At 36.7% G+C, this 24,787-nt stretch overlaps 3 protein-coding genes across 4 annotated transcripts in view; 1 reads left to right on the top strand and 2 right to left on the bottom strand.

The window, feature by feature from the left end:
* Window positions 1-9,842: 9,842 nt before the first annotated feature.
* Window positions 9,843-13,747, bottom strand: LOC110113267 (LRR receptor-like serine/threonine-protein kinase RPK2). Its single transcript, XM_020845768.2, has one exon. The coding sequence runs from the start codon at window positions 13,529-13,531 to the stop codon at window positions 10,226-10,228; it is 3,306 nt and encodes a 1,101-aa protein (XP_020701427.1). The 5' UTR covers window positions 13,532-13,747; the 3' UTR covers window positions 9,843-10,225.
* A 3,560-nt stretch (window positions 13,748-17,307) lies between these two features.
* LOC110113258 (glycine-rich RNA-binding protein 3, mitochondrial) lies at window positions 17,308-21,057 on the top strand. 2 transcript variants are annotated; one of them, XM_028699429.1, is made up of 6 exons: window positions 17,312-17,417; window positions 19,087-19,155; window positions 19,310-19,449; window positions 19,544-19,612; window positions 19,700-19,806; window positions 20,398-21,057. In XM_028699429.1, the coding sequence occupies exons 3-6, from the start codon at window positions 19,341-19,343 to the stop codon at window positions 20,710-20,712; spliced, it is 600 nt and encodes a 199-aa protein (XP_028555262.1). In that variant the 5' UTR covers window positions 17,312-17,417; window positions 19,087-19,155; window positions 19,310-19,340; the 3' UTR covers window positions 20,713-21,057. The 2 variants fall into 2 exon arrangements, with proteins under 2 accessions (XP_020701407.1, XP_028555262.1); XM_020845748.2 differs by lacking the exon at window positions 19,087-19,155 and having other exon boundaries at window positions 17,308-17,417.
* A 708-nt stretch (window positions 21,058-21,765) lies between these two features.
* LOC110113261 (histone deacetylase 5) overlaps window positions 21,766-24,787 on the bottom strand; it is a 24,692-nt gene continuing 21,670 nt past the window's right edge. The window contains exons 10-13 of the mRNA XM_020845759.2: window positions 23,445-23,638; window positions 23,222-23,351; window positions 22,845-22,909; window positions 21,766-22,235 (exon numbers count right to left, since the gene is read on the bottom strand). Coding sequence (XP_020701418.1) covers window positions 22,070-22,235; window positions 22,845-22,909; window positions 23,222-23,351; window positions 23,445-23,638 — 555 coding nt within the window. The 3' untranslated portion in view covers window positions 21,766-22,069. The remainder of the gene's footprint in view (window positions 22,236-22,844; window positions 22,910-23,221; window positions 23,352-23,444; window positions 23,639-24,787) is intronic.

Raw genomic sequence — 24,787 nt, 5'->3', positions numbered from 1 at the left:
ATCTAAAAATTATTTTTTATTATGTTATTTTTATCTCTCCATCTTCACATGACTAGCTTTTTGTTTTTTTAATTAAAAATTTCATCATTTTTTAATTTTTTAAAAACTCAAAATTCTACTTTATATGATATTTATGTAATTAAAGCCAACAAATTACATTAGAGGAGAGTTATAATATTTAAATTTAAATCAAGTAGTTTAAAATATGCTTATTATAAATTTTTATATATTTTTAATATACTTTCATATTAATAAGATACATTTTTTTTATATATTTATTGCTCGTAAAATATTTTTTAGTTCTATTTTTATTTAAATTAAATAAGATACATTTTTTTATAAATTTATTGCTCATTATAAAATATTTTTTAGTTATATTTTTATTTAAATTATATATGAATATATACAATATAAAAGTAGTTGAAATATATGAGTATAATAATATATAGTCTAAATAAATTTATGTTGAAATAAATTTAGATGAGCATGACAATACATTTTTTTTCATTATCATAAAATTTATTTTCTTATAATTAACAACTAAAAAAAAAGACCATAATCTTAATTTCAAGCTCAAATGAAAAAGCTAGAGTTTTCTTTTAAAATAAAAAATTTGCGCCCCCTTATATAAAAAGTCCTAGCTCCACCACTACTAACACCTAAAACTTTAATATTCCCCTCCTATCACTCAAAGTTTATAGAAAAGTATGGGTGATAGGCATGAAATATAGAAGTAATGAATTTGATCTTAATGTTATATATGGGTGGTAGACATAAAATATTAAAATATTAAGTGTTAAATATGTAAATAGCAGGAAATAAAGTTGTATGTATGTAAATTCGAGTAAATGTGAAATACTACACTTTTTTATCATTGAAATGATTGACCTTACTTTCAAATTGATTGATGGTGAGATATTATGATAATAATTAAACTATGTATATTAATTGATTTACCCCTCTCAAATTGACCAACCCACATTAGTTGGGAGTGGTAATGTTGATCCACTATCCATGTATAAATTTTATTCATATATCAATTTTGTTATGTTTGTGTTCCCCAATTTTGTTCTTACGGCGAACATAGTCTAGATATCAAAACCAATAATTTAAATATATTTTTAAGAGGTGATATTGGGTCCAGGCCCAGCTGCATTAGTCAGGTGTGGTAATATTGATCCAATGTCCCTATTTGAATTTCTTTCTTCTACCAGTCTTGGTATGATATCCGTACTACCCAATTTCACTTAACACTCCCAAGTGTGGTTTGGGATATCAAAATCAATACTTCAAACTTTCTTTGAGATGAGATATTGGGTCCATGCTCACCTATGTTAGTCGGATGTAGTGATGTTGATCTATTATCCCTCTGTTAATTTATTTCTCATATCAAATTTTGTTGTAATTATGCTCCCTAGTTCGTTCACATGAGTTGAATGTGGTCTGAGACATCAAAACCATTTACTCAAACTTCTTTTTGAGATGTGATATTGGGTCCACGCCCACCTACGTTAGTTAGGTGCAGTGATGTTGATCCACTGTCCTTATAAATTTATTTCTTCTACCAGTCTTGGTATGATATTTGTGCTACCCAGTTTCACTTGGCACTTCCAAGTGTGGTATGTGATATCAAAAATAATAATTCAAACTCATTTTTGAGATCAGATGTTGGGTCCAAACCCACCTACGTTAGTCATGTGTGGTGATGTTGACCCACCATCCTTATGATAACTTCTTTCTACTATAAAATTTTGTTATGATTGTGCTCTCCAATTCCACTTGTTACCCCTTCTATGTTATCTTAATGTGATGGTAATGTTGCCTAAGAAATTCCACTGAAAGTTAGATATATGTGGCCACGACAATTTGTTCTCTACCATATGGTAACTAAAAGTTGGTTTGGGAATTCTGAAATAACATTTTCTTTGAAATTTTTCCACTTATCTCTACTTTTTCCCTCGCATCTGTTGACCTCATTTTTGTATGAGCTCACTCTTAACTCCTCCCTAAGTCCTAGATTCTAGGATCTTCCTAGTTCCTAGCCCTTAGGCAAAATCCAAATCTTAACTCAATCCAAACCTAGAACTCATAGGCTAAAGACTTAGGTCCTAAAGCCCTTTCTATGTGATTTTTTCATCACCTTGAAACCCAGTCAATTGACATCTGATTCAGGGTATGTCACTTGCATATTGATGTGACATGTCTCTAATGTCAACCCTCAAAATTTGAGCTCATTTGGAGGACTCTAATCCCATAAACTCAATTCAAATCCAAAGGCTGTAAAACCTTCAGATATTTATAGTCTATGCCACTCAATATACCATTCAATAGATCTTGACCCTAGAATTTTTTTCAAAGCTTTTAGTCACCTCCAGGCCTTTGATTATGACCCATTGAGCAGTAAACTGCATTTTTTCAGACCCATTTTTGACCCTTGGTTGACCATGAGGTCAAAATGTCCAAAATACCCCTATGGGATTTAAATGCCCATTTCAACTCAAATGAACTCCAAATTGCTTGGAACCACTTCTAACAAGTTTCAAATGTCAAATCCAATCTTTTGGACCCAAACCCAGACATTGGGTCAACTTGGTTGACCAAGTCAGCCTAATTTGACCAAATGACCCATACACCCTCATTCCACTTGAACTTTTTGATCAAGGCCATTCCAATTTCATTTGAGCCCAAGGGGTGATCCCTTGAACATCCAAGAGACCCCTCTTGGAGACCCAAAACTTGGATTCACTTAGGTTAGCCATTTGGCTTGACCCAACTGACCAAAGAGAGCTCTCTCTTGAGCCATCTCTCAACCTTAATCAAATTAAATCCAAATCAAGGTGCTATTGGGTTCCCCTTGACCCAATGCACCACCCTTGATCAGCCCATGCCTTGGGCTCACTTGGGTAAAGAGTTAGGCTAACCCAAAGTGCCCAAAATCACTTGGGATTAAGCCAATTCTTGACCTAAGTCAAATTGAATTTGACCAACACTTCTATTGGTCCCCCCTTGACCCAATGCACCACCCTTGACTAGCCCAGCCCTTGGGCTCACTTGGGTCAAGAGTTAGGCTAACCCAAAGTTGCCAAATCTACTTGGGATTGAGCCAATTCTTGACCTAAGTCAAATTGAACCTGATCAACACCTCTAATAGGTGGCCCTAGGCCCAACACACCTCCTCCAGCCAGCCCATGTCTTAGGCTAACTTGGGTCAGGTTTTAGGCTAACTCAAAGTAGCCAAAACCATATGAACCCGAGCCATCTTCCAACCCAGATTAAATTGAACACAATTTCCACTTGCATTGGGTGCACCATACCCAGACCCACCCCCATATCAAGCCCAGGGTCTGATCTGACCTGGATTGAGCTCAATCCGATCCAAACCGAGCAGGTTTGGGTCCAACCGAGCCACCAGAGCGAATTGGACCTCCTCATGCCCAATTGAGCTCACTCTCAACTCCAGCATGTCTCCATCGACCTTCCCTGGTCAACCCGACCCAAAATCCGGCCGGCGGCGGTCGGAACCAATGGAGAACAAGCTCCGGTGGTCCCCCCCATACATTCCTGACCCAAAGCCTTCCAAAGGCTGTGGCTCGCCGGCTTGAGGCTCACGAGCCCTCTGGGATGGTGCCCCCTTCCACCTGGCATCAATCCGAGCTCCCTCCAGCTCGATCCCAGCCGTCCGAGCTTGCGGGAGATGGCTGAATAGGGTGGAGCTCCCCAAACCTCGCCATTCGATTCCAGGCGATTTCGAATTGCTCCCAGAGCTCCTTCGACCTCCCAGCATCTTCCCCCAGCTTCCCAGATTGTCCCGTCCATCTGTTCGAGCAAACTCCGGCGAAAGCTCATAGCCCTCCGCTCGAAGTCATACCTCCAGCCGTCCTCCAGTCCCGACGTCTGAAGGAAGACTACTCGCCATCATCTCCTGAAGCTTCCTGATAGAGCAGCTCATCCGTTGAGACTGTCTCTGCAGTAATCTCTCCATTCCGAGCTCCCTAGCTAGGTAGTCCGGTCAAGTGTGAAGGAAACCTTTACCCCAACAGATCTCCACCGTTGGATTGAAGGTTTCCAATATCCTGATCCTTCCTGTGAAATTTCATCGAAGTTCTCCGACGGGATCTCCCGGATCACGCCGGAGAAGCTTCACGGTCTTGGGTTCGAGCGGGAGGTTGAAGACGTAATCCTGGCCGTTGATTCGGATCAACGGTTCGGATTAGATCCCGCGGTTCCGGAGCGCTGTTAATCGTGGCCGTCCGATCCTCCATCCGACGGCTACGGTTAATCTGGCCATTATCAAGTCAGTGCCAATGATTGCCCCGCCAATCGTGACGCGCCGCGTGTAAAGCGCAGCTGACTGTGTAATGGCCGGACTAAAAATTCCAGAAAATTCACAAGATCTTAAAAAATTCATATCTCCCTACACACTTGGCCAAATTAGATGTTCTTAGGCTCATTGGAAAGGTCTCACGGAGACCTACAAAAGCCCTATAGTTCTAGGCCCTGGTTAAATCTATGTTGAGTTTAATTTTGATTTGAGTATTTTATCAATTATTGCAATTATTGTTTAAATATAATTCCACCAGGCCTGGAGTTTTGGGAGATTGAATTTGGATGTGTTCCTGACATGTCCAAATTTTATCCCCCCATTTTGAGTTGTTCAAGGGCACTTTCTCCCAATTTTGAGATTAAGGGTCATGGGTTGACCCTTAAATTCAAAATGGGATTCAAACTTATCCAATGAGACTTAGGTTGTGATTTTTTGTGTAATGATGATGTGTAGGATAAGGAATACAGGGCCAGTGATTTTTCCCCAATCCAAGCCTAGTATAGCTCCCTAGGAATTTTTGAAGGTGGCTTAGAGTTCACCTTAAGTGGCTTGGTTAGTCACCATAGGATACTCCATTTGAGCCCAAATTTAGTGGGATTAGTCCTTAGGATCAGGTGATCCTATGGACCAAATTTCATCAGATTTGGAGTTCATTTGGTTCACCAAATAGGAGCCATAGTATTTCCCCCTTAGAATTGACCTTTAACCCTAATAAAATTCTAATAAATCAAATTTAATTCCCAAAATTCCCCAAAATACTTCTGATTGACCTCAATTGACCCCTTAATCAGTGAAAATTGAAATCACTTGAGTTTGTCTTTTAAATCTATTTTGATTTAATTTTAAGTTAAAACCAATGTTTAATCAATATTAATTAATTAAAAAAATATTAAAAATCCCAAAAAAAAAATTAAACACTTGTTGATCTCTCCTTAGATCATTTCTGATCTTTGGAGTTGATTTCAAGAAGTTTAGGACTCATTTGGGTTCAAATCATTAAAAGGGCCCTTAGTTAAAGCAATTTAATAATTCCAGTAAATACCCAAACTTTCAAAATTCATAATTAATTGTAGGAAATTCAAAATCAATCAAACTCAGTGGCTAATGACTCTAATTAAAATCTAGTATTTTCCAAAAATTTCAAACCCCCAAAATATGGTCAAAGCCAAAAAGTCGACATTTTGGTCAACTCTAGGTCAAAAGCTGGTCAAAACTTCTAAAAATCATAACTTTTGATGGAAAACTCCAAATTGATTTTTTGGCGATTGCATGCCGCTCTTTGTTTTTGCCTGGACTCGTGAGGCTCGTGAGGGTGTGAAAATTTTTATATTCATAACCTTAAAAGTTTAAAATGTTAGCGAGTCTAAATAACATAGAAAGATAATGAATCTAGGGAATTAGCCGGGGATCGACCCTGGGTCGCATGCATATTTATGCATTACTCTTTCCTTGCTTTAGACCCTTCCCCACATGCGGGTAGAGTCTGAATAGTCTGACCTATGAGGACGAGGTGCCGAACCTGGGGAAGTCTAGTCTTCTAAAAAATTATTTTTTAAGTTTATTTTTAAAATTTCAAGCATACTTGATTTGAAGTTATCAACCAGCATGCATTGCATTAGATACAAATTAAAAGAGTTAAAATTTTAATGGCATAGTCCTTAGCATTTTGCACCCAATATAAGTCAAAGGGGCTAATTAGAGAATTTCTAGATGTCGGCTCCAACTCTCCTAAACCTTAAATATAATGTCCCTACCACTCTTTCATAAAAGACCGGACTCATCTCTTTTAAATCTATTAGGTGGTTAGCTGGCTCCCCAATCCAGGCCAGGGTGAGTCCAGACCTTGCACTACATTAGTTAGGATCGAACGACTGTGGTCCAGTGTCCAAATTAGATTTAGGATTTGGGGCAGATCTTTGATTATAAGACCCCAAATTTCAGGAATGTAGTCCCAAATTTCTAATAAAATGCTCAACTCTAATTAAATATCATTTCAATCCAAAACATAAAGCCCAACATTTAGATTAAGTTGGGACACTTCCGGATGGCTCTGGAATCTCAAAGTGTCCCCTACTTCTCCTCCCTTAACTCTGTCAATAACTGTTCAATTTTGACCCATTCCATTTTCCAAAACCCCATTAGATTTCTTTGGGAAAAAGATAAAAAATGATTGTCGTTATTACATTAGGAGGATTATCATTGAATGGTGTTATCCCCCTTCGGGGAGATCCATCTTTCTTTGATAAGACTTTGGATGTGGATTCGACGACTACATTCCTTAAATATTATAATTGGATATTTAGTTGAATTTCATTCTGTTCCCTCGGGGCCATTTGAAACTTTTCTTTAGAATCCGATCATAATATTTAAGATGAGTTCCATAATTCTAAGTCTGAACGCCGCTATGAGGATTTATCTTCATCCTTCGGGGTGATATAATTTTTCTAACGAGTTGATTCGACTTTAGAATTAGAATTAAATCTTAATTTTAAATCCCCCAAAGAAAACTAATATTTTTCAAAACATGTTTTCAAAATCCCACCAACAGCATCCTTACACATATTTATGTCAGGTTGGTGTTGAAGTGACTTTCGCCTTCTATCATGTTGCCTCGATAGAGTCAGACAGGTAATTGGCCACTTACTTACTTACGTGATGGGGTGCCCTACAGGGTCCCTATGAGGCATACCCCCACCTAAATTACCTCTACTTTTTCCCTCGCATCCCTATACGGATCTGTGTCAGATTGGTGTTGAGGTGACTTTCTTCTTCTATCCTGCCACCTCGATAGAGTCAGGCAGGTAGCTAGCCACTTACTTACTTACCTGACGGGGTGCCCTACAGGGTCCTTAGGAGGCATACCCCCACCTAAATTACATTTACCTTTTCCCTCGCATCCCTACACGGATCTGTGTCAGGTTGGAGTTGAGGTGACTTTCGTCTTTTATCCTGCTGCCTCGACAGAGTAAGGAAGGTAATTGGTCACTTACTTACTTACCTGGTGGGGTGCCCTACATGGTCTCTAGGAGGCATACCACCACCTAAATTACCCTTACTTTTTCCTCACATCCCTACATGGATCTGTGTCATGTTGGTGTTGAGATGACTTTCGCCTTCTTTCCTGTTGCCTAGACATGATCAGGCAGGTAGTTGGCCACTTACTTGCTTTGTGGAGTGACCGACAAAGTTCCTAGCAGACATACCCCACCACCTTGACTCTTTATTCACTTGGTTGAAATGTTTAAGTGAGTATTAAGATCATCTATATTTTCCAAGCTGAAATGGCAAGGCAGATGTAGAGAATTACCCGGTTGAGAGAGCCCGACAAAGTCCATGGGAGGCATTCCTTACCATCCTTTTCTTCTTTGATGCCCTATTGCGATCAGGCAGACATCATACCCCGACTCTTTATTCACTTGGTTGAAAGGATCAAGTGAGTATTGTGACCATTTATGTTTGCTAAGATGAAATGGCAAGACAGATGTAGAGAATTACCCGGTTGAGAGAGCCCGGTAGAGTCCATGGGAGGTATTCCTCACCACATTTTTCTTCTCTGATGTCCTATTGTGATCAGGTAGGCGTCAGATCCCGGCTCTTTATTCACTTGGTTGAAATGGTAAAGCGAGTATTGATCTCATCTATATTTATTAAGCTAAAATGGCAAGGCAGATGTAGAGAATTACTTGGTTGAGAGAGCCCGACAAAATTTCTATGAGGTATTTCCTCACCATCTTTTTCTTCTCTGATGCCCTATTATGATCAGGCAGACATCAGACCCTGACTCTTTATTCACTTGGTTGAAATGATCAAGTGAGTATTGAGCACACCTATGTTTGCTAAGCTGAAATGTAAAGGCAGATATAAAGAATTATCCGGTTGAAAGAGCCTGACAAAATCCCTATGAGGCATTCCTCACCACATTTTTCTTCTTTGATGCCCTACTGTGATTAGGCAGGAGTTAGACCCTGACTCTTTATTTAATTGGTTGCTAATAACAAAATGCATTAAAATAATAATAATGATAATATTGATAATAAAAGATATGCTACTCTTTGTAATTCAAAGTGGACAATCTATTTTTAATATGTAAAAGTGGTGGTATGGTATCTAATTTTAATTAGTTTAAATAAATTTGCATTTGTCAATTATAGATTATCATAAAATTATGCTATAATTATCTTTAAACGTTATGGTATCTAATTTATTGTTTCAAGATTAAGGCTTCATTTGAATTTTTATACTAAAAATTTATTTTAGAACCAATAAAAAAACCGTCCGAAATGAAATCAAGTTGTTTATGTTATGATATTTATTTATGAATTACTTTTCTTCTATTGCTAAGTCAATTAGGATGATTAAATTTACTTTTAAATTAATTCTAATTTAATTTTATCTATTAATATACTTTAAATATTTGTAATAAAATTCAATACAAAATTCATGCCCAATTCATTAACCAAAATTGAAATCCCTACTACAGCCAGCTAACAACTATTGCTTCTGCCACTGCTGCTAGAGCTCAATCACGTCGAGTCCTACAATGATAATGAATGTAGATAATTTTTTGTCTAAGCATATAAATATAACTCTTTTATAACTCAAATTTGAGCTCTTTTACAACTCCATCCGGGCTCACTGCTCAAGCTCGGCTCACTACTTAGATACGTCTAGCTCATGAGCGTATTAATGAGTCGAGTTTATTTGCTACGACATCAAGAAATTTTTGTGAATGAACTATGATTGAAAGTTTGGATACTTATTAAGTTTAATGGGATGATTGAAGTAATATCTATTGAAGATAAGATAGTAAAAATACAATTCGATGATTTTGACGTATACAATACAAAATGATAGAACATGAAAAATAAAATTAATGATATTACAAAAAAGAAAATATCAGAAAAAATATAACATCAATAGAAACTGTAAAATAATATTTGCAATATGTCATGCAATACTCAACAATAAGGCATTGAGAATAAGAATTTGTAAAGCTAGGCACAAATAGTTGGGATGAGGGCCATGAGGCTAATGATGGACATGCAGAAGCAATATGCCAATTCTTGTCGGCATCAAGAAAATAGGATCAATCAAATTGGACATTGTAAGAAGCAAGGGCAGGTAATAGCATGTTTTGCTAATTATAACTACTTACTAACAAAATGTCCCATACATGGACAGAAAATAGTAATAATTAGATTGGAAATATATTTACTCTTAAGTTTTGTTTGGAATAGCTTTCTTACTGCTATCCTCCTCTTATTTGGGGCAGTAATCAATCTTCTGAAAGGTGCCATGAAAGATAAGACAAGTTGCTTGACAACAGTCATCATAAGTTCTTCATTTTGTTGTGAAAAAAGATATTTCTCTCCAAACCATTCTTCAGAAAGTTATAGAATTTGAGCATAGCTACAAATATAAGTAAATGGAACACCTCAAATAACACAAAAGTTCCAACGTTACATACAATATTAGTTGATTAGATTTTTAAGAAACTGAAACTTAAAGCATTATGCACTGAAGAAAGGAAATCAAGATACAATTATCTCATTCTAAAAACTGAACTAGTTAATTTACATCTTACATGTACCCTGCTTATGATGCGTTAGTACAAACAAACTAGTAGTTAGCTTTGTTCCTGATGGAGGCATTTACAGCTCATCGCTACAGGAGAAATTTTATAAAAGGGACTACATATCTAACTCTAAGTGCAGAAGCCAAGAGCATGCAATTGTACAGTCCCAAAAATGGAATACAAAGTTGAGAATTGTTGTGTACCCATTGCAGATTCCAAAAAGATGGAGCACACAGTGAGTACATAGTAGTTGTGTACTCATCTGCGCATTATTACTTTCACAGAGCCTTCCCTGAGTCAGTTTTTAATAGCTAGAATTGCAGGTGCTAGTAATTTGGAGGCTGGAGTTGCTTCAACCTCTGAACAACTTGCTTCATAGAAGGTCTGACTGGAAGTGAATCTACAGTACACATTACAGCTAAATCTAATGTTTCTAGCAAATCATCTCGTGGACCGACGCCCCACAATCCATCTGTAAAGAACTCACGAGCTCGTCCTTGTCTAAGTAAGAGGCATGCCCAAGCAACAATATTGAAGCCATTTCCATATGGAGAGAATGATGGATCCAATGCTTTTTTATCAGAGAGCAATTCCAGCAGCACCACACCATAGCTGTACACGTCGGCTTTATCAGAAACACGACAAGTCATGGCATACTCTGGAGCAACATATCCAAAAGTTCCGGCGACGCCGGTGGTCGCATGAGTTTCAGAGTTCCCTAAAAGCCTTGCCAGTCCAAAATCTGAGAGATAAGCATTGTACTCATTGTCCAGAAGTATATTGCTAGGCTTGACATCACGATGAAGAATACGAGGCACACAATGGTCATGCAAATAAGCAAGAGCTCGAGCTACATCGATAGCAATTTTGTGAAAAACTCTCCAATCCGTCGGCCTTTTCGATCTTTCTTGAATAAACCTCTCAAGATTACCTCCAGGGAAATAATTGTATATGAGAAACATCTCAGAGTCACTGAGATGATATCCTATCAGAGTCACAAGGTTGGGGTGCCTCCATCTTCCAAGAGTTTTTATCTCTGCATCAAACTGCAAAACACCCTGGAGCCTTCCTATTGAGAGTCTTTTAATAGCAACAAGAACTCCTGGGTGAATCTCAGCCTTGTAAGTGGCTCCAAAGCCACCACTTCCAATACAGTTACTAGCATTAAAGCCTCCCGTAGCTCGAAGAACACTCTCGTACGTAATCGGGACGCCAATATCAGTGAAAATAGTGACTTCCCTTTGTCCAGGTGTTTGTTGTGACGACCTTGGGGTACATTTCCTAGTGTAAACATAGAGGACAATTAAAGCCAAAAGAATTGAAACTATTGCTGATGCTGAAGATATTGAGGCTATTTCAATAGAGTTGAATCCATTATTACTCTTAGCAGGCAAGCTTGCATTAACAGCATCATTATATGCTTGTGAATCTTCTACTAGCACTCGTGGATAAGATGGAGGAATAGATAGAGACACTTTTTGGCATTTGGAGAATAAGGGGCTCCCATTGGAAGTGTCACAACTCAATTTACTGGAGCTAAAAGGTAAAGGTTCAGACAGATAGTTGAATGAAACATTGAACATAGAGAGTGATGAGAAGTTTGGAAGCTTTCCAGAAAGTTTATTTCCATCAAGTATGAGGGCGGTAAGATTCTTCAGTTTCACAAGTCCTCCAGGGATCACACCTGTGAGCGAATTGAAAGAAAGATCCACAATTTCAAGAGAGACTGATTGATCCAAGTCTGAAGTTATTTGGCCACTAAGGTTGTTACTGGCAACCGAGAAAAATCTTAGGTGCTTCAAATTATCAAAAATAGCAGGAATTTGGCCGCCGAGTCTATTCCTACTCAAGTCCAGAGAAAGAAGGTTTTCAGCAAACCTGAAACTCTTGGGAATTATTCCTGTTATTTGATTACTAGAAGCATCAAAAACCATTAGGCCCTTGCACAAAGTACCTACTTTTTCTGGAATTCCACCATGGATCAAGTTACTGCTAAAGTTAAGAACCAGCCCTTGTAATGCATTGCATTTCTCAAATAAACTACCCATCAATGGCCCAACAAGCTGATTCCTGTCAATAAGGAAAGCATAGACTATCTGTTCTCCAAATTTATCAGCTGCTAATGGAAAAGTAGGCAGATTACCAGTAAAGTTGTTTCCACCAAAATTATGATACACAATAAAACTACTTGTCGGTTCGAAAAACCGAAAGGAAATCGCAGCACGAGCTCTGGACAAGAAAGAAGAAACATAAGTAAACAAATGGTCATCTTCATAGGATTTGGGCAATCCGCATGCTTTGTTAACAAACACAGGTATTGACCCAGATAACTGATTCTCACTGACATCAAAAACATCCATACAAGACACTGAAAGCTCCTCGCCAACCAAACCAGTCAACATGTTCGAGCTTAAGTTAAGAAATTTAAGATTTTGACACCGTTTAAAAACCGTTGGAATTTTCCCTGTTAGCAGATTCTCTCCCAAGTTAATAATCTCCAAGGTCTCACAAGTGCCCCAGTTGCTACTGATAGCCCCTTTCAGTGATACTCTGGGAGCCCAGAGCATCCTAAGATTAGGCAAGCTCGTTATGCTATCAGGAATTCTACCCTCGAAACAATTGAAGTCATCAATATTTACCTTATCGTCATTGTCTTCCTTTCTTCGAATTGGATGATAAGGATTCGAAAGTATGAGAACAGATAACTGTGTGCAGTTTCCAAGCTCCGAGGGCAGAACACCACTGAGTCTGTTCTGTGAAACATCCAAAACTTCAAGTTCTTTCAATCGACCAAAATCAGAAGGCACGGAACCATCCAAAAGATTAGAGAACAAGATCAAAGATCGAAGTTTGCTGCAATTTGCTAGACTGTGGGGAATGCTACCCAACAGAAGATTCCCTGATAGATCCAAATGCTCAAGATTCCAACATCCGGCTCCAATCTCTTCTGGAATTGACTTGCTGAGAAAGTTGAAGGACAAATGCAGATTTCTCAAGTTAACCATCTTATCAAAAAACAGTGGAATTGTACCATTAATCTGGTTTCCAGATAGCTCTAAGGCTTCCAACTCCAAACAGCTTGAGAGAGAGAACGGTATAACACCATTGATCTGGTTGGATCTCAAGTTCAGCACGCGCAAGCCACGGGGAAATCTCAGTGGAATACTCCCGGAGATGAGATTACCTTCTAGATCAAGAACCTCCAGACTCTTTAGCTTCCAGATTTCACCAGGAATCTCTCCAAAGAAGGCGTGGAACGGTAAGGAGAGAACTTTAAGCTCTGTGAGATCGAAAACGGCGGTGGGTAGCTGCCCGGCGAACCGCAACATCTGATCCGGGCAACTCCGGCCAAAGACCGGGCAAGCGGAGATGTTGACTGCAACTACCCGAAAGCGCGAGTCGCAGTGGACCCCAAGCCAGGAGCAATGGTCGGCGCCGCCAGCGGACCACGTGGCAAGCAGTCCTGAAGGGTCGTAGACGGAGCTCTTGAAGCGGAGTAGTGAGGAGCGGTCGCTGAAGCAAAGGGCTTCTTGTGTGAAGAGGGCTAGGAGGATGAAGAGCTGGAAAATGGAAAAGGTAAGATTTTTCGTGTGTAAGTCCCGGCGGCGAGTCATCGCCAGCGGACGCTGCATGATTCGAGAGCCCCTGGCTGAAACCTCACAATAAAGAATCGTCGCAATCGGGCTGCGAAGAAGAAAAAGAGGCTGAGGAGAAGCGGAATTCTAAAATCCAGTATCTTTCGGAGAGTTGGAAAACGAAAACGAGGCCATGGAAAGAGATTGTTGGAGAAAAAAAAAAGAGAGGTGTTTTGACGCAGCAAGTCTTCGCTGCTATCACTTCGCTGCCTTGCTGGTTCGCTCGTGCCTTCGGAGAAATTATTACGTGCCCGTACACAATGTAGAGATTACTGATTGCATATATTAGGTGCTAACGAGTTGAGGCGGTTCAAATTAGACTCGAGTTCGGGAGTCAAATTTATCGAGTATTGAGTTCTAGTACGAGCAGTTTTTCCGGTTCATTGGCTTATTGAGCTCTAGTTCGATCAAAATAAAGCTCGGCTCGAGTACTCATCGAGTTGCTGGAAAAGGTGCCGAACACAGAAGGCGGACAACGGACTACACAAACCCGGATGTGCCAAATGCGAATTGAGCAACCAACTTTAGCGTTTCTTTAAAACTTCTATTCAAAACGAACCGTCCTATTAGATTTTCTTTCTCTTGTGTGAAGTTATGGCTCTTCTATGTCACATGCTATATATATTTGAATATTTGATTGAAGTTCGAACATAAGCTGCTTTTTGACTCCCCACCTAACAATCTCCTTGGCTTGTTGGAAAAAAAAAAATACTTGTCAGAAGCGGATTATTACCAAAACAAAAAAAATTGCCGATTGTCAGCATCATCATTTAGTAATGAAAAACAACTTTTATATATATATATATATATATAATTAAAATGTAATAATAAGATAAAATAAAATAAAAGCGTATGAGTAAATTATTTTGTGGTCTACTGGATGAGAGGTTGCTTAAAGAAGCAAGAGGTGTTGGGTTTGATCCCCAAGAGCAATTTTGCTTTGTGTTTAAATTTTAAATCAATTATTATGTGGGCTTTATGTGTAGTGTGATAGGTTGCGTAATGATTGCTTTGTAAGTTTTAACTTCTAAAATAAATTGTTATGTGAATGGCCAATGTGAGCCCGTGGCCCCATGGCCCCCATCCTAACTCCCCTCGTTGAAGTCATCTGGAAATTTTACTGAGAAAAATGTTTAAGCTGGCCAAGATCAAACTACTAATGTGAAAGCAATGATAAAACCATCTTCAACTAAAGATGATTTGCATACCAAGTTTAATGATAAGGTTGTTCAAGGAGGTGTTGCTGTAGAGGTCATAATTGTATATCCTAATTGTGATGGTGTTGGCAATAGTAAAAAGTCATTTATGACTCGCATAGTATTGGGTAGAAACATCTTGCTATGATTAAGAAGTAATAGACTCATGTCTAAACCAGCTAGCTCATGGCCATACTGATTATTCCGCTTCTTAAATAATTGATTTTAAGTTATTTAAGAAGTTAAGATTTGATTTGAATGCATTAAATCTACTACAAACTAAAGAGATTTAGAGATGACAATAATGAGATAGTATATCCAGAGGTTGATCGTTGATGTCCTCAATTAGATAAGATATATAATTGTAATTCAAAAAATAAATTCATTTGAAATAATTGAGTATAAATAGATATGCTAGATCGGTACATAAGATAATTACAATGAAAAATCCTTTATATTAAAGCGTGTGTGTATATATATATATATGTGTGTGTGTGTGTGTGTGTGTGTGTGTGTGTGTGTGTGAGTTTAAAAAATTAAATTAAAAGGAACAAGCTGTAGAAAGATCAATCATATGTAATATCTAAATAGGTTGGTGATGTTCTACATATAGGGTGACAAATATGAGCTCCTAAGAGGAAAAATTATTCTGAAATAAAGATATTTATGATGATATGTACAAAAAGGGATACAAAATTGGACATTTACATAGGCAAAATGGTCCTCAATAAGTAGCTTTCAAGCTTGTGATAGCCAATGAATCACTCTCACTTAGATGATATATTCTAAAGCTAAAAGATTCATATATAAATGTTTTTTTTTTTTTTTTTTTTTTTTTTTGAAATAGATTAGTTTAATAAAATGAAACATGTAAGCACTTTTAATATGGTATAGTCAATGTTTGAAGCATTAACATATTGTCAAAGGTTTTGTTTCCAATTTGATATTTCACTTACAATTAAATCAAATATTATTCACATATTTTAATATTTAAGGATTCCATGTTAAACCCTAGATGGACTAACATATGAGTAAAATTAATTTTTTCTTATATTTGAATTACATACATATAAGAGTTATTTATCTTGCTAGTTTCTTATTTAGCTCATACAATAGTATATATGTTCAATGTTATGTTAGGTAAATGGACAAATAAATTATTCTATCTTGGTTGTATAATTTTTTTAATAAGATAAAGCTTAGTAAAAAAAATGTTTATTATGAAATTTTGATTATACATAAAAAGATTTTTATATGCATTAGAAGCTCTATAGTTAAATAAATGATCCATTTCTCTATTGTTAGAAAATTATACTGATGCATATTAATGAATTTTGGATGGCTTCTAAAATGGAAGCAAGAGATCGAGAAGCCTTAAAGCATTGAGGTTGGTGGCATTTGGCAGTCAGTTTTACTAGCGATGGCATGTGTCAGTTGTATTTGCAGTAGTGAGCATCAACTTTATCAACGACAAAAGGCTGTGATCTTATTGATGATTACAAATATTAACCTTTTTAATAACAACATGCATTGATAGTGATCAATGACGTTGTTGAATACTAATGCATATATTGAGTTATAACTCTAATATATTCTCTCTTGCATAATCCTTCATGGTGGTTGTATTAACGTGTATAAAAGTAGAGTTTGTTTATATATTTTTAGGTGCAATATTGCTGTCATTTATATCAGAAATGAATATGCTATATCATGTGGTTTATGTTGACATCTAACATTTTTTGGACATTTTAATACCTTGATGATATCATAATTGGACGATCTTGTGTTCATCAATTCATCTCGTGAAGATGTTTGTTTTAAGTTGAAGCAATGAAAATTCAAGTATGTTTGACCCCAAATGACCTTAAAAAGTTTCCAAGTAACCTTCTTATTATTTGATTTAGGTCATCTTAATTCGAATCAATGTGTTCTTAATATCTTGAGAATTGTTTCATTGAAATATTCATTTTAACTATAAATTTAGTGACAATGGAGTTTAGATGATTACAAAAAAAAAATTATTTGAATAAATTTGTGTATTGAGATATGAAAATAAGATTTAAATTTATGCTTGATAAAATGAATTTCTTGATAACTTAGTAAAGTTTAAGAGGTAATTAAAATAAATTAGCAATTCTATTTTAAAGTATTTTATTTATAATAGAAATAAAAGATTGAAATACTTCTTCGAAAAAATATATGATGAAATTAGTTGTTTCTCTGAGATTAAGAATTCAAGTGATAATTTATTATTATTTATTTAAAAAAAATATTTCAATGATGTTATAAATAAACAAATAAATAAATTATGTGTAAGAGAATAAAATTTGAGAAAATTTGTAGAAAATTTATTTAGTGTAGTAAAATTTCAGTGCGGCTCAACAGAAGAGGTGCCAGGCTGCTGTAGCCGTTAACCTGCTCCAGCGGTATTCCGATTATAATATTCTGCAATGATGAATCAAATGAAGAACAACACTCTTCTGCGGAACATTTGACAACAAACGAACGGCTCAGATCTACCCGATCCAATGGCCAGGCCAATCCTGTATAAAACCGACTAAGGCCGTCGAAAGCTGAATCCTAAACCCTCTCCCAATCCAAACAAAACACGAGCAACAGGGTTTTTGGCAGAGAGCAGAAGAAGAGGCGACCTATAGAGAACGAAGCCCTAACTTCTATTTGATTCGGTATCTTTTAACTCCTTTCCTTACCAAGATTGCTTTGGATTACCTTCTGATTATTGTGGTTATTGATGTTTTCAATCCAAAATATAATTTTTCGTTTTTTGTTTTTTTTAAATCTAGTTATGGGCGTAGATAGATTTGGTTCGCTAAGATTGACTTTAGTTTGAGGAAAGGGAGTTAAAGTTCTGATCTTGGTCATGCTGAATATGATTCAGCTCAGGTCTTAAGATGTGGAGCTGAAAACAAATGAGTTGAAAAATCTTGCTTTTATGAGCCTTACTTATCGTCAAGCCGAACATGAAGAAGTCAAGTTGATGGGCATCGCATGCATAGTCAACGTTTCAATTGATGGATTTGGTTGTTCGAGAAAGTTTGTAATTTTAATAGTATGGTGCCTTTTAAGCATTATAGAGCATAAAAAAAACGTATTTTTCTTGTTTTTAAGTGTATATTGGTTATCTTTTGATAGCAATCTCCATGGTCAAAAGAGAACTTTTTTCATATAAACAAGGGTTAGAGAGAGAGATGGAATGATTTTTCACTCTATGAACTTGTTGCGTGCCGAAACATTCACAACGGTTGAAATATATAGGGTTTAGCATCCTATCTTTGTTCAAAGATCCAACACATGCAGATTAGAGATAGGGTGCAGGAGTCATAAGAGACACCAAGATTTTGTGGAAAACCCTGAAAATAGGGAAAATCACAGGGTATGACCCAGTTAAAATGATTCTACTAGTTTTTGTATTGGATTACAAATGATGCCCTTCCTCGGGGGAAGTTCTTGGCTTAATGTAACAAATATACATCATGTAGAACACATTATATGATGGGAGTTGGGAAAATCCAGTGATATTAGAGCTATTCTCAAAAGAACACTGGCTTGTTCATTTGGTCGGTGGGATCGTAGTCGGGCGACGGAGGTTGGAGTTATCGTAGTTGGGTGATGGAGGTCGGAGAGATCGTAGTCATGTGGCAGAGGAAGAGGGGATCGTTGTCTGATGATAGAGGTCAGAGGGGACGAAGATCAGAGGGACCTTAGTTGCCGGGCAAGGGACAATAGTCGACCGGCGATAATGGTCAGACAAAGGCCTAGCGGTGACTACTGAACAGATGTCCTAAGGCGATGGTCGGGAAGAGGTCCAGCAACGACCGCCAAGTTGCACGGGTTCGCCGTTGGTGCAGGGGTGGAGCTCCGTGATTCTTCAAACCTTAGAGCACTCTTGAGTCTCTAGCTCAAGGTCTAAGTCTTCTCCCAAAAAGTCTACGCCAACACCCACTTTCATGTTAGAAGAGGGGGCCTATTTATAGATTTTGTGAGTGACATGCCCTATAAATATGAAGAAAATCCAAGGCAAATTCGGAGTGCTCAAACTGCCCATATTGATTCCCCTAATCATGGAGTGTTTGTCGAGTGTTTTTGTGCCTTAATGATATCAAAATTAGCAATCTTGGGCTTGTTGGATTCATCTTGTCGAGTTGCACGATTCGGCTATATGCATGCTATATTAGGATATCATTTGGTTATCCATTTATTCACTAAAGCTTATAAATATGCTTTGGTCTCTTGATTTGGGCCCATTTGGGCTCAGATTGAACCGATTTTGAATACAAGTTTGTTGAAATCAGAGTTTCGATGGTCCCAATTTAATTTTGTAAGTTTCCAATTCAGATATGCATAAAGATTCGTGCTCGATCAAGGCGGTTTTTTGGGACGTTTCAGAACTTTTTTTCTATGACTGTGAGGAAATTAGTTATTAAGCACTTGCCTTGTTGTTCTGTTTTTATGTTATTTCCAGTGGCTGCATAATAACTTTTGAGACTTACTCTTTTCTAGAATTTGTGTTTATTTTAAATTCTCCTATTTGATTGGGCTTTCTGCTTACATGCTGCAGTAAATCAAAACTTCTGTTAAGGTTTTGTGCGATGGCTTTTACCAATAAAATTGGGAGTCTCTTCAAGAAGGCTGTACTGTCCAACCCATCAATCTATCAAGCAATGCGATGCATGTCATCTTCAAAGCTTTTTGTTGGAGGTTTTGCTTCATGCTTTTGATTGTTAATTTTAGTTCCAATGAAGAGTTTTTAATGTACTAACTTTTTTTCTGGATCTGTGGTGCAACACTGTAGGTCTGTCTTATAGCACAGATGATCAGAGTCTTAGAGAAGCATTTTCTGGTTATGGTGAAGTGGTTGATGGTATGTTATCAAGCTTTGTTGTTTTAATAGGTCTTGAAATGGCTGTTTTTGTGTTTTTTAAACTAAATTTTGTCTTATTTCTTTCAGCAAGGGTTATCACTGATAGGGAATCTGGCAGGTCAAGAGGTTTTGGTTTTATAAGCTTCACATCTGGTGAAGAGGCCTCTGCTGCCATGACAGCCTTGGATGGAAAGGTTGCTTCTATTCTTTTAGAATTTTTTTATTTATCAGATGAATGCTTTTTTATTGTATTCTTTTTTGTTCAAGCAATGAAGTTATTATCTAGCTAGCTTTAATTTAGGAATGCTGATGAATTTATAGATAAGATCAGAGGATGTAGCAGTAAATGGAAATTGTTGGATAGTCACTCTTATGATGTTCAAATATTCTTTGGGTTTCCAGTTTCCACACAAGAATTTGATTTCTAGGTGGCAATTTGTTGTTCTTCTAATGCAGAGTCTGGAAAAATGAATGTATACAAGATGTTTTGATTCTTCAGTGGCTTAGGGGAGAAAAGCAATAGAAAATAGAAAGGAGATCAATGCATACAAACACAGAATCTTATATAGGTTTTTTCAATTGATGGCTATATCTTTTTTTGCAGATGCAAATTTCATTATTATTTGATTGTAGAGAATCAAAAGTCTAATTCTTGCAAACCTAATTCAATCACCAACCACTGACTTAGGGGCCATTTGGGATAACTTCTACTTATTTATTAGTTTTTATTTTATTTTATATGTTCATGTTTTGACATGATTATTATATCATTGCTTGTTCTATAGGAACTCCATGGGAGAATTGTTAGAGTTAATTTTGCTACTGAACGTCGTGCTGGTTATGGCGGGGGTGGTTATGGTGGTGGTGGTGGTTTTGGCGGTGGAGGATATGGTGGTGGTGGTGGTTACGGTGGAGGTGGAGGTTATGGCGGTGGGAGTTATGGTGGCGGTGGTGATGATTATGGCTCTGGAGGTGGTGCTGGCGGTGGAGGTGATGGGAGCGGTAATGGAAAATACAACTATAATAAGGGTGGCAGAGATAATGAAGATTCTAATGATGATTTTGATGATGGTGATGACTATGCAAACAAAAGAGCCTGATTGAGCAGACTGAAAGATTAAAGATGAAGGTGGGTGTTTTCCAGAATTTATTTCAAAGCATTTATGAAGACTGGTTGAGAAAGATAAACCATCTTTAATCTTAGGTGTTTAAACTATTCTTATCTTTAAGTTTCTCTTAAGCTCTTTATATATATATTTTTGTCACAATGTTTTGAGTAGCTCAATGAGAATTGAAACAATTAGGAGTCTTATTAACCCATTATTAATGTTTGAGTTTTGAATCGGTTGATAAATGACAAGTCTTTTCTGATTGTTGTAATTCTGAAGGCCTGTGCAGTGGTGTGTAAGCATGTGCTGTTTTTTTAAATCTGAAAATTTATGAAATACATGGTTTGTATGTTTATGAAATATTTAATGATAGTAATAACCGAAATTCTTGTGATTGCTAGTAAGATTAAGGATTCATTTGGTAGAAATTTTTTTATTTTTTAAATTAATTTTTTAGTGTTTTTTCAAAATTTATTTCATAAAACTTCGTGAAAGTTGTCCGAAATAAAATTTAAAATCTTGTTTAAAATAATTTTTTTACTTTTCTAAAATAACTTTGTAATTAAAAGTGTTCTAATTTTTTTAAAAAAAATTATATTAAAAAATTGCTTTAAAAAGTATGAAGAAAGCTACTCAAATAAAGTCTAAGTGTAATTTATAAAATATAGTGCTTGAGAGGCTTTAATAATTTTTGAAAATTACATGTTGCTATTGTTGATAAGAAGTTATCTGCATTTAATGCCTTAATTTATCACATTTTTGCTTTGTTTGGCACAGCTTTTTGTCACTTTTTTTTGTTGCTATCAGCAAATTTATGTGTTAGAAAATTGCTGCAAAAATTAGTTAAAAAATATATCGCACATGAAACATTTGTTGCCTGCCTTTATGCTTGTTTATTTTAGCAATGTTTACTATCAAATGAAACATTTGTTGCCTGTTTTTTATGCTTGCTTATTATTTTTTTTAGCCTTGGATATCAAAGCAGTAAAAAAAACATCTGAGAGCTCTCATGAAGAGAGAGAGAGAGAGAGAGAGAGAGAGAGATGCTTACAGATCACTAAAACAAAGCAGCTCTGTATAACCATTACATCACAAATGTGAACATCATCCAAAGCACACACCTTAATACTACATACCTACATTACTCTATCAATCAAATATATTACAGATCTACAATTTTTTTTTCTTTTTGGAGTTGTAGGAAAGCTTAGGAAAAAGAAATCAAATTCCAATCATTTAACTGTTGATTAAAAATTTGCATCATCATTTGTTTTCATTTTCTTCCACTCGAATTTCTGCCATCCAAAATCCAAACAGCCACAATATAACTTGTTCATTGTTGAGGAAGTCACAAATTTCTAGCAACAGCGTCCTTAACATAACCGATGGCTTCCTCAGACGAGAGTTCTGTACCTTCTAATAATCCTTTCAACAGAGTATTCTCATAGGCTTTTGGTGGAGCACAAACCGGTAGCTCACCAGATTTAAATTTCTCAACATCTGATAGTGAACACCTGAGATTTCAAGGAAAAAGAAAAAAAGATTGAGGCACTCATGCTCAACTGCAATAATGATCACTACAAACTAAATTTTCTAATCATTAATTTTGTTTTGAAATAGATTTGATCAAAAAGTCTATGAAAATCTAATTTAAATCAGGATATTCTAACTCGATTTTTCTTCTGTGAAAATTTTGATCGGTTTTATTTAAGAAGGAACATGATGTTTAGAACAAATTATTAAACAAAATTTAAAAAGAAGCAAATTAGCTAAACAGAATGGTGCATTTCATTGAATGCACCAAACTGTTTGGCTTATTTAGAATGTGCCAAACAGTTTGACGCATTCAATGAAATGTGCTAAACATTTTGGTGCATTCCATTGAATGAGCCAAACTATTTGCACATAGCTACATTACTTTTAAAATTTAATTTGGCTAACTGGGTTGAATGCACCATTCTGTTTGGCTAGTTTATTTCTTTTTAAATTTTTCTAAACACATGATCATATTACTTATTTAAATTAAATATTATGCTCCTATTTATAATATTCCCAACTTTGAAACAGCTCTGACCAAAATAATGAAGATCAAAATTAAAAAAAAAAAGGGTACAAAAGCATACGTCATGGTTAAAATTGGAATGCCATCCTGCTCTCCCAAATAAAGGATATTGGAGTACCATCCACCCTGCAGTAGTGACCGTCAGAAGAATTTATTAGTTTTCTTCTTCTTTTCATTTGAAAACATTAGCAAAATTGGAATAGAGTGTTCTACTAAATGATAAGAGAAGCAAACAAGGAAGATTTCCAAACAGTTCATTACCCTGGTAAAAGATGTTAATGTAACTTGCTAATAAACTAAGGCTTTCTTTGGAACGACTTTCTTACTATTGCTTAAAGCAATTTTTTAGTACAAAACTTTTAATTTTTATACTAAAAAGTTACTTTACGAAGCAATTAAAAAAATGTCACAAACAAAACCTAAATATAGAAAACCTACCTTGATAGATTCCACAGACATGAAACTGTTTTTTACTAGAAACTCTATATCACGAGAATCCACCAAAGGTGATTCAAACTGTTCAGTGGCGGCATTCTCTTGGATCAGTAAATCATTGAACTGCTCAAGGCTGAAAAAACAAAGGACTTGAACCTATTAGTTCAAACATGGAAGACAGAATTTGCTATCGAGTGAAGGGAAGAATAATATGATTACCACATACGTTATTCTATAAATGCACATATAACTTTTATCATTTATATTGCTTTGAGGATTAAGAAAAGCAACACCTCCATGGCCCCATGTGTTGGAATAAGATCTTGCAAAGAATAACCGATGAGGTACAGACTTCCAAATGATATCTTTTGGTGGAGTTTTGTCCAGAGCTCCCCGACATGGCTTTGTCATACCTTCCACCTAGAAGGAAAAATCAAATGATCAATCGTAAGAGTAACAGATGGAAAAGTTCAGCAGAAAAGCAAATTCACAAGCAAATGGATTTGACTTGGGCGGCTTCTTTTTTCTGTTTTTATTGACAGAAATTTTTAAAAGATACTTTCAAACTCACAATTTCTAGTCTGATTTTCTAAAATAAATTGTGAAAGAAACAGCAAAAAAGACAATACAATTTTTTTCATCTAAATAAACAATATTTTATTGGCTTTACTACCATAAAATTAATCAAAAAGCTTTCAAAAATTAAAAAGATCTAAATCAGTTGTCTTATCTTAACAATAACCAAAAAATAGAAAGCAAACTATTTTGCAACTTTCCAAATTGGAAAGAAAGTGATATTCAATAACATTCCACAAATCAAGCACAATGTAGACAAGATAGTGATGCGGGCCGCCGCCGACCGGCAGAGGGAGGGGAGGGCCGGCGACCCCGGAGCGCTCGGAAGTGGCCGGGAAGGAGGGCCGCGTCGGCCGATCCGCCGAAGGATCGCGCGGAGGGACGCGGGCGTGGAGCTTGACGCAGAGCGGAGCGGGGACTTCGGCTTGAGCGGAACCGGTCCATTTCTAGACCGGTTTGGCTATGGTCAGGCCTGAGCTGGGCGGTTCAGCTTGGGCAGCCCACTAGTGGGTTTGGTTTGGTCTTTTGCTTGCTATAAGTAGGGATTAAGGGGGGATTTCTAGGGTTTGGAGTTTTCTCTTAGCCTCCGTAGTTTCTTTCTCTTGTTTTTTCTAGGGTTTGTAGTGGGAGATCTTGTCCTTCTCAAAGTGGACAAATTGTATTTTGTTTCTCTTGGATTTTGAATGCAAAGGTTCTTATTCTTCCTCTCATCCCTCTTGTGTTGATTTTTTCTTGGATTTGGAGGAGAAATTTCATCTTTGGAAGAGCATTAGGGCAAACCCTAACTTGGGAACCCTAGGGCGTATCAAGTTGGTATCAGAGCTCTCGATCCTAGACGGCATGACATCAAAGAAGATAGAAGTTTTGGAGGGAGAGATGAGTCAATTGAAGGAGGAAGTGGGAGAGAAGCTTTCGTCGTTGGAAGGAAAATTCTCATCCCTAGAGGAGAGATTTGGGGGAATGGAAGAGATGATCCGTAAATTGGTAGACGCC

This window comes from Dendrobium catenatum, unplaced genomic scaffold (assembly GCF_001605985.2).
Source record: "Dendrobium catenatum unplaced genomic scaffold, ASM160598v2 fragScaff_scaffold_1284, whole genome shotgun sequence".
NCBI classification, from domain to species: Eukaryota; Viridiplantae; Streptophyta; class Magnoliopsida; order Asparagales; family Orchidaceae; genus Dendrobium; species Dendrobium catenatum.
The sequence above is the reverse complement of the archived record's forward strand: the minus strand, read 5'-3'. Positions and strand labels throughout refer to the sequence as shown.

Bases quoted from the DNA above. Each gene is read 5' to 3' on its own strand.
- LOC110113267 (XM_020845768.2), bottom strand. From the start codon at position 13,531: ATGCAGCGTCCGCTGGCGATGACTCGCCGCCGGGACTTACACACGAAA.
- LOC110113258 (XM_020845748.2), top strand. From the start codon at position 19,341: ATGGCTTTTACCAATAAAATTGGGAGTCTCTTCAAGAAGGCTGTACTG. The intron at 19,450-19,543 runs GTTTTGCTTCAT...GCAACACTGTAG, and splicing joins TTCAAAGCTTTTTGTTGGAG to GTCTGTCTTATAGCACAGAT. The intron at 19,807-20,397 runs GTTGCTTCTATT...CTTGTTCTATAG, and splicing joins TGACAGCCTTGGATGGAAAG to GAACTCCATGGGAGAATTGT.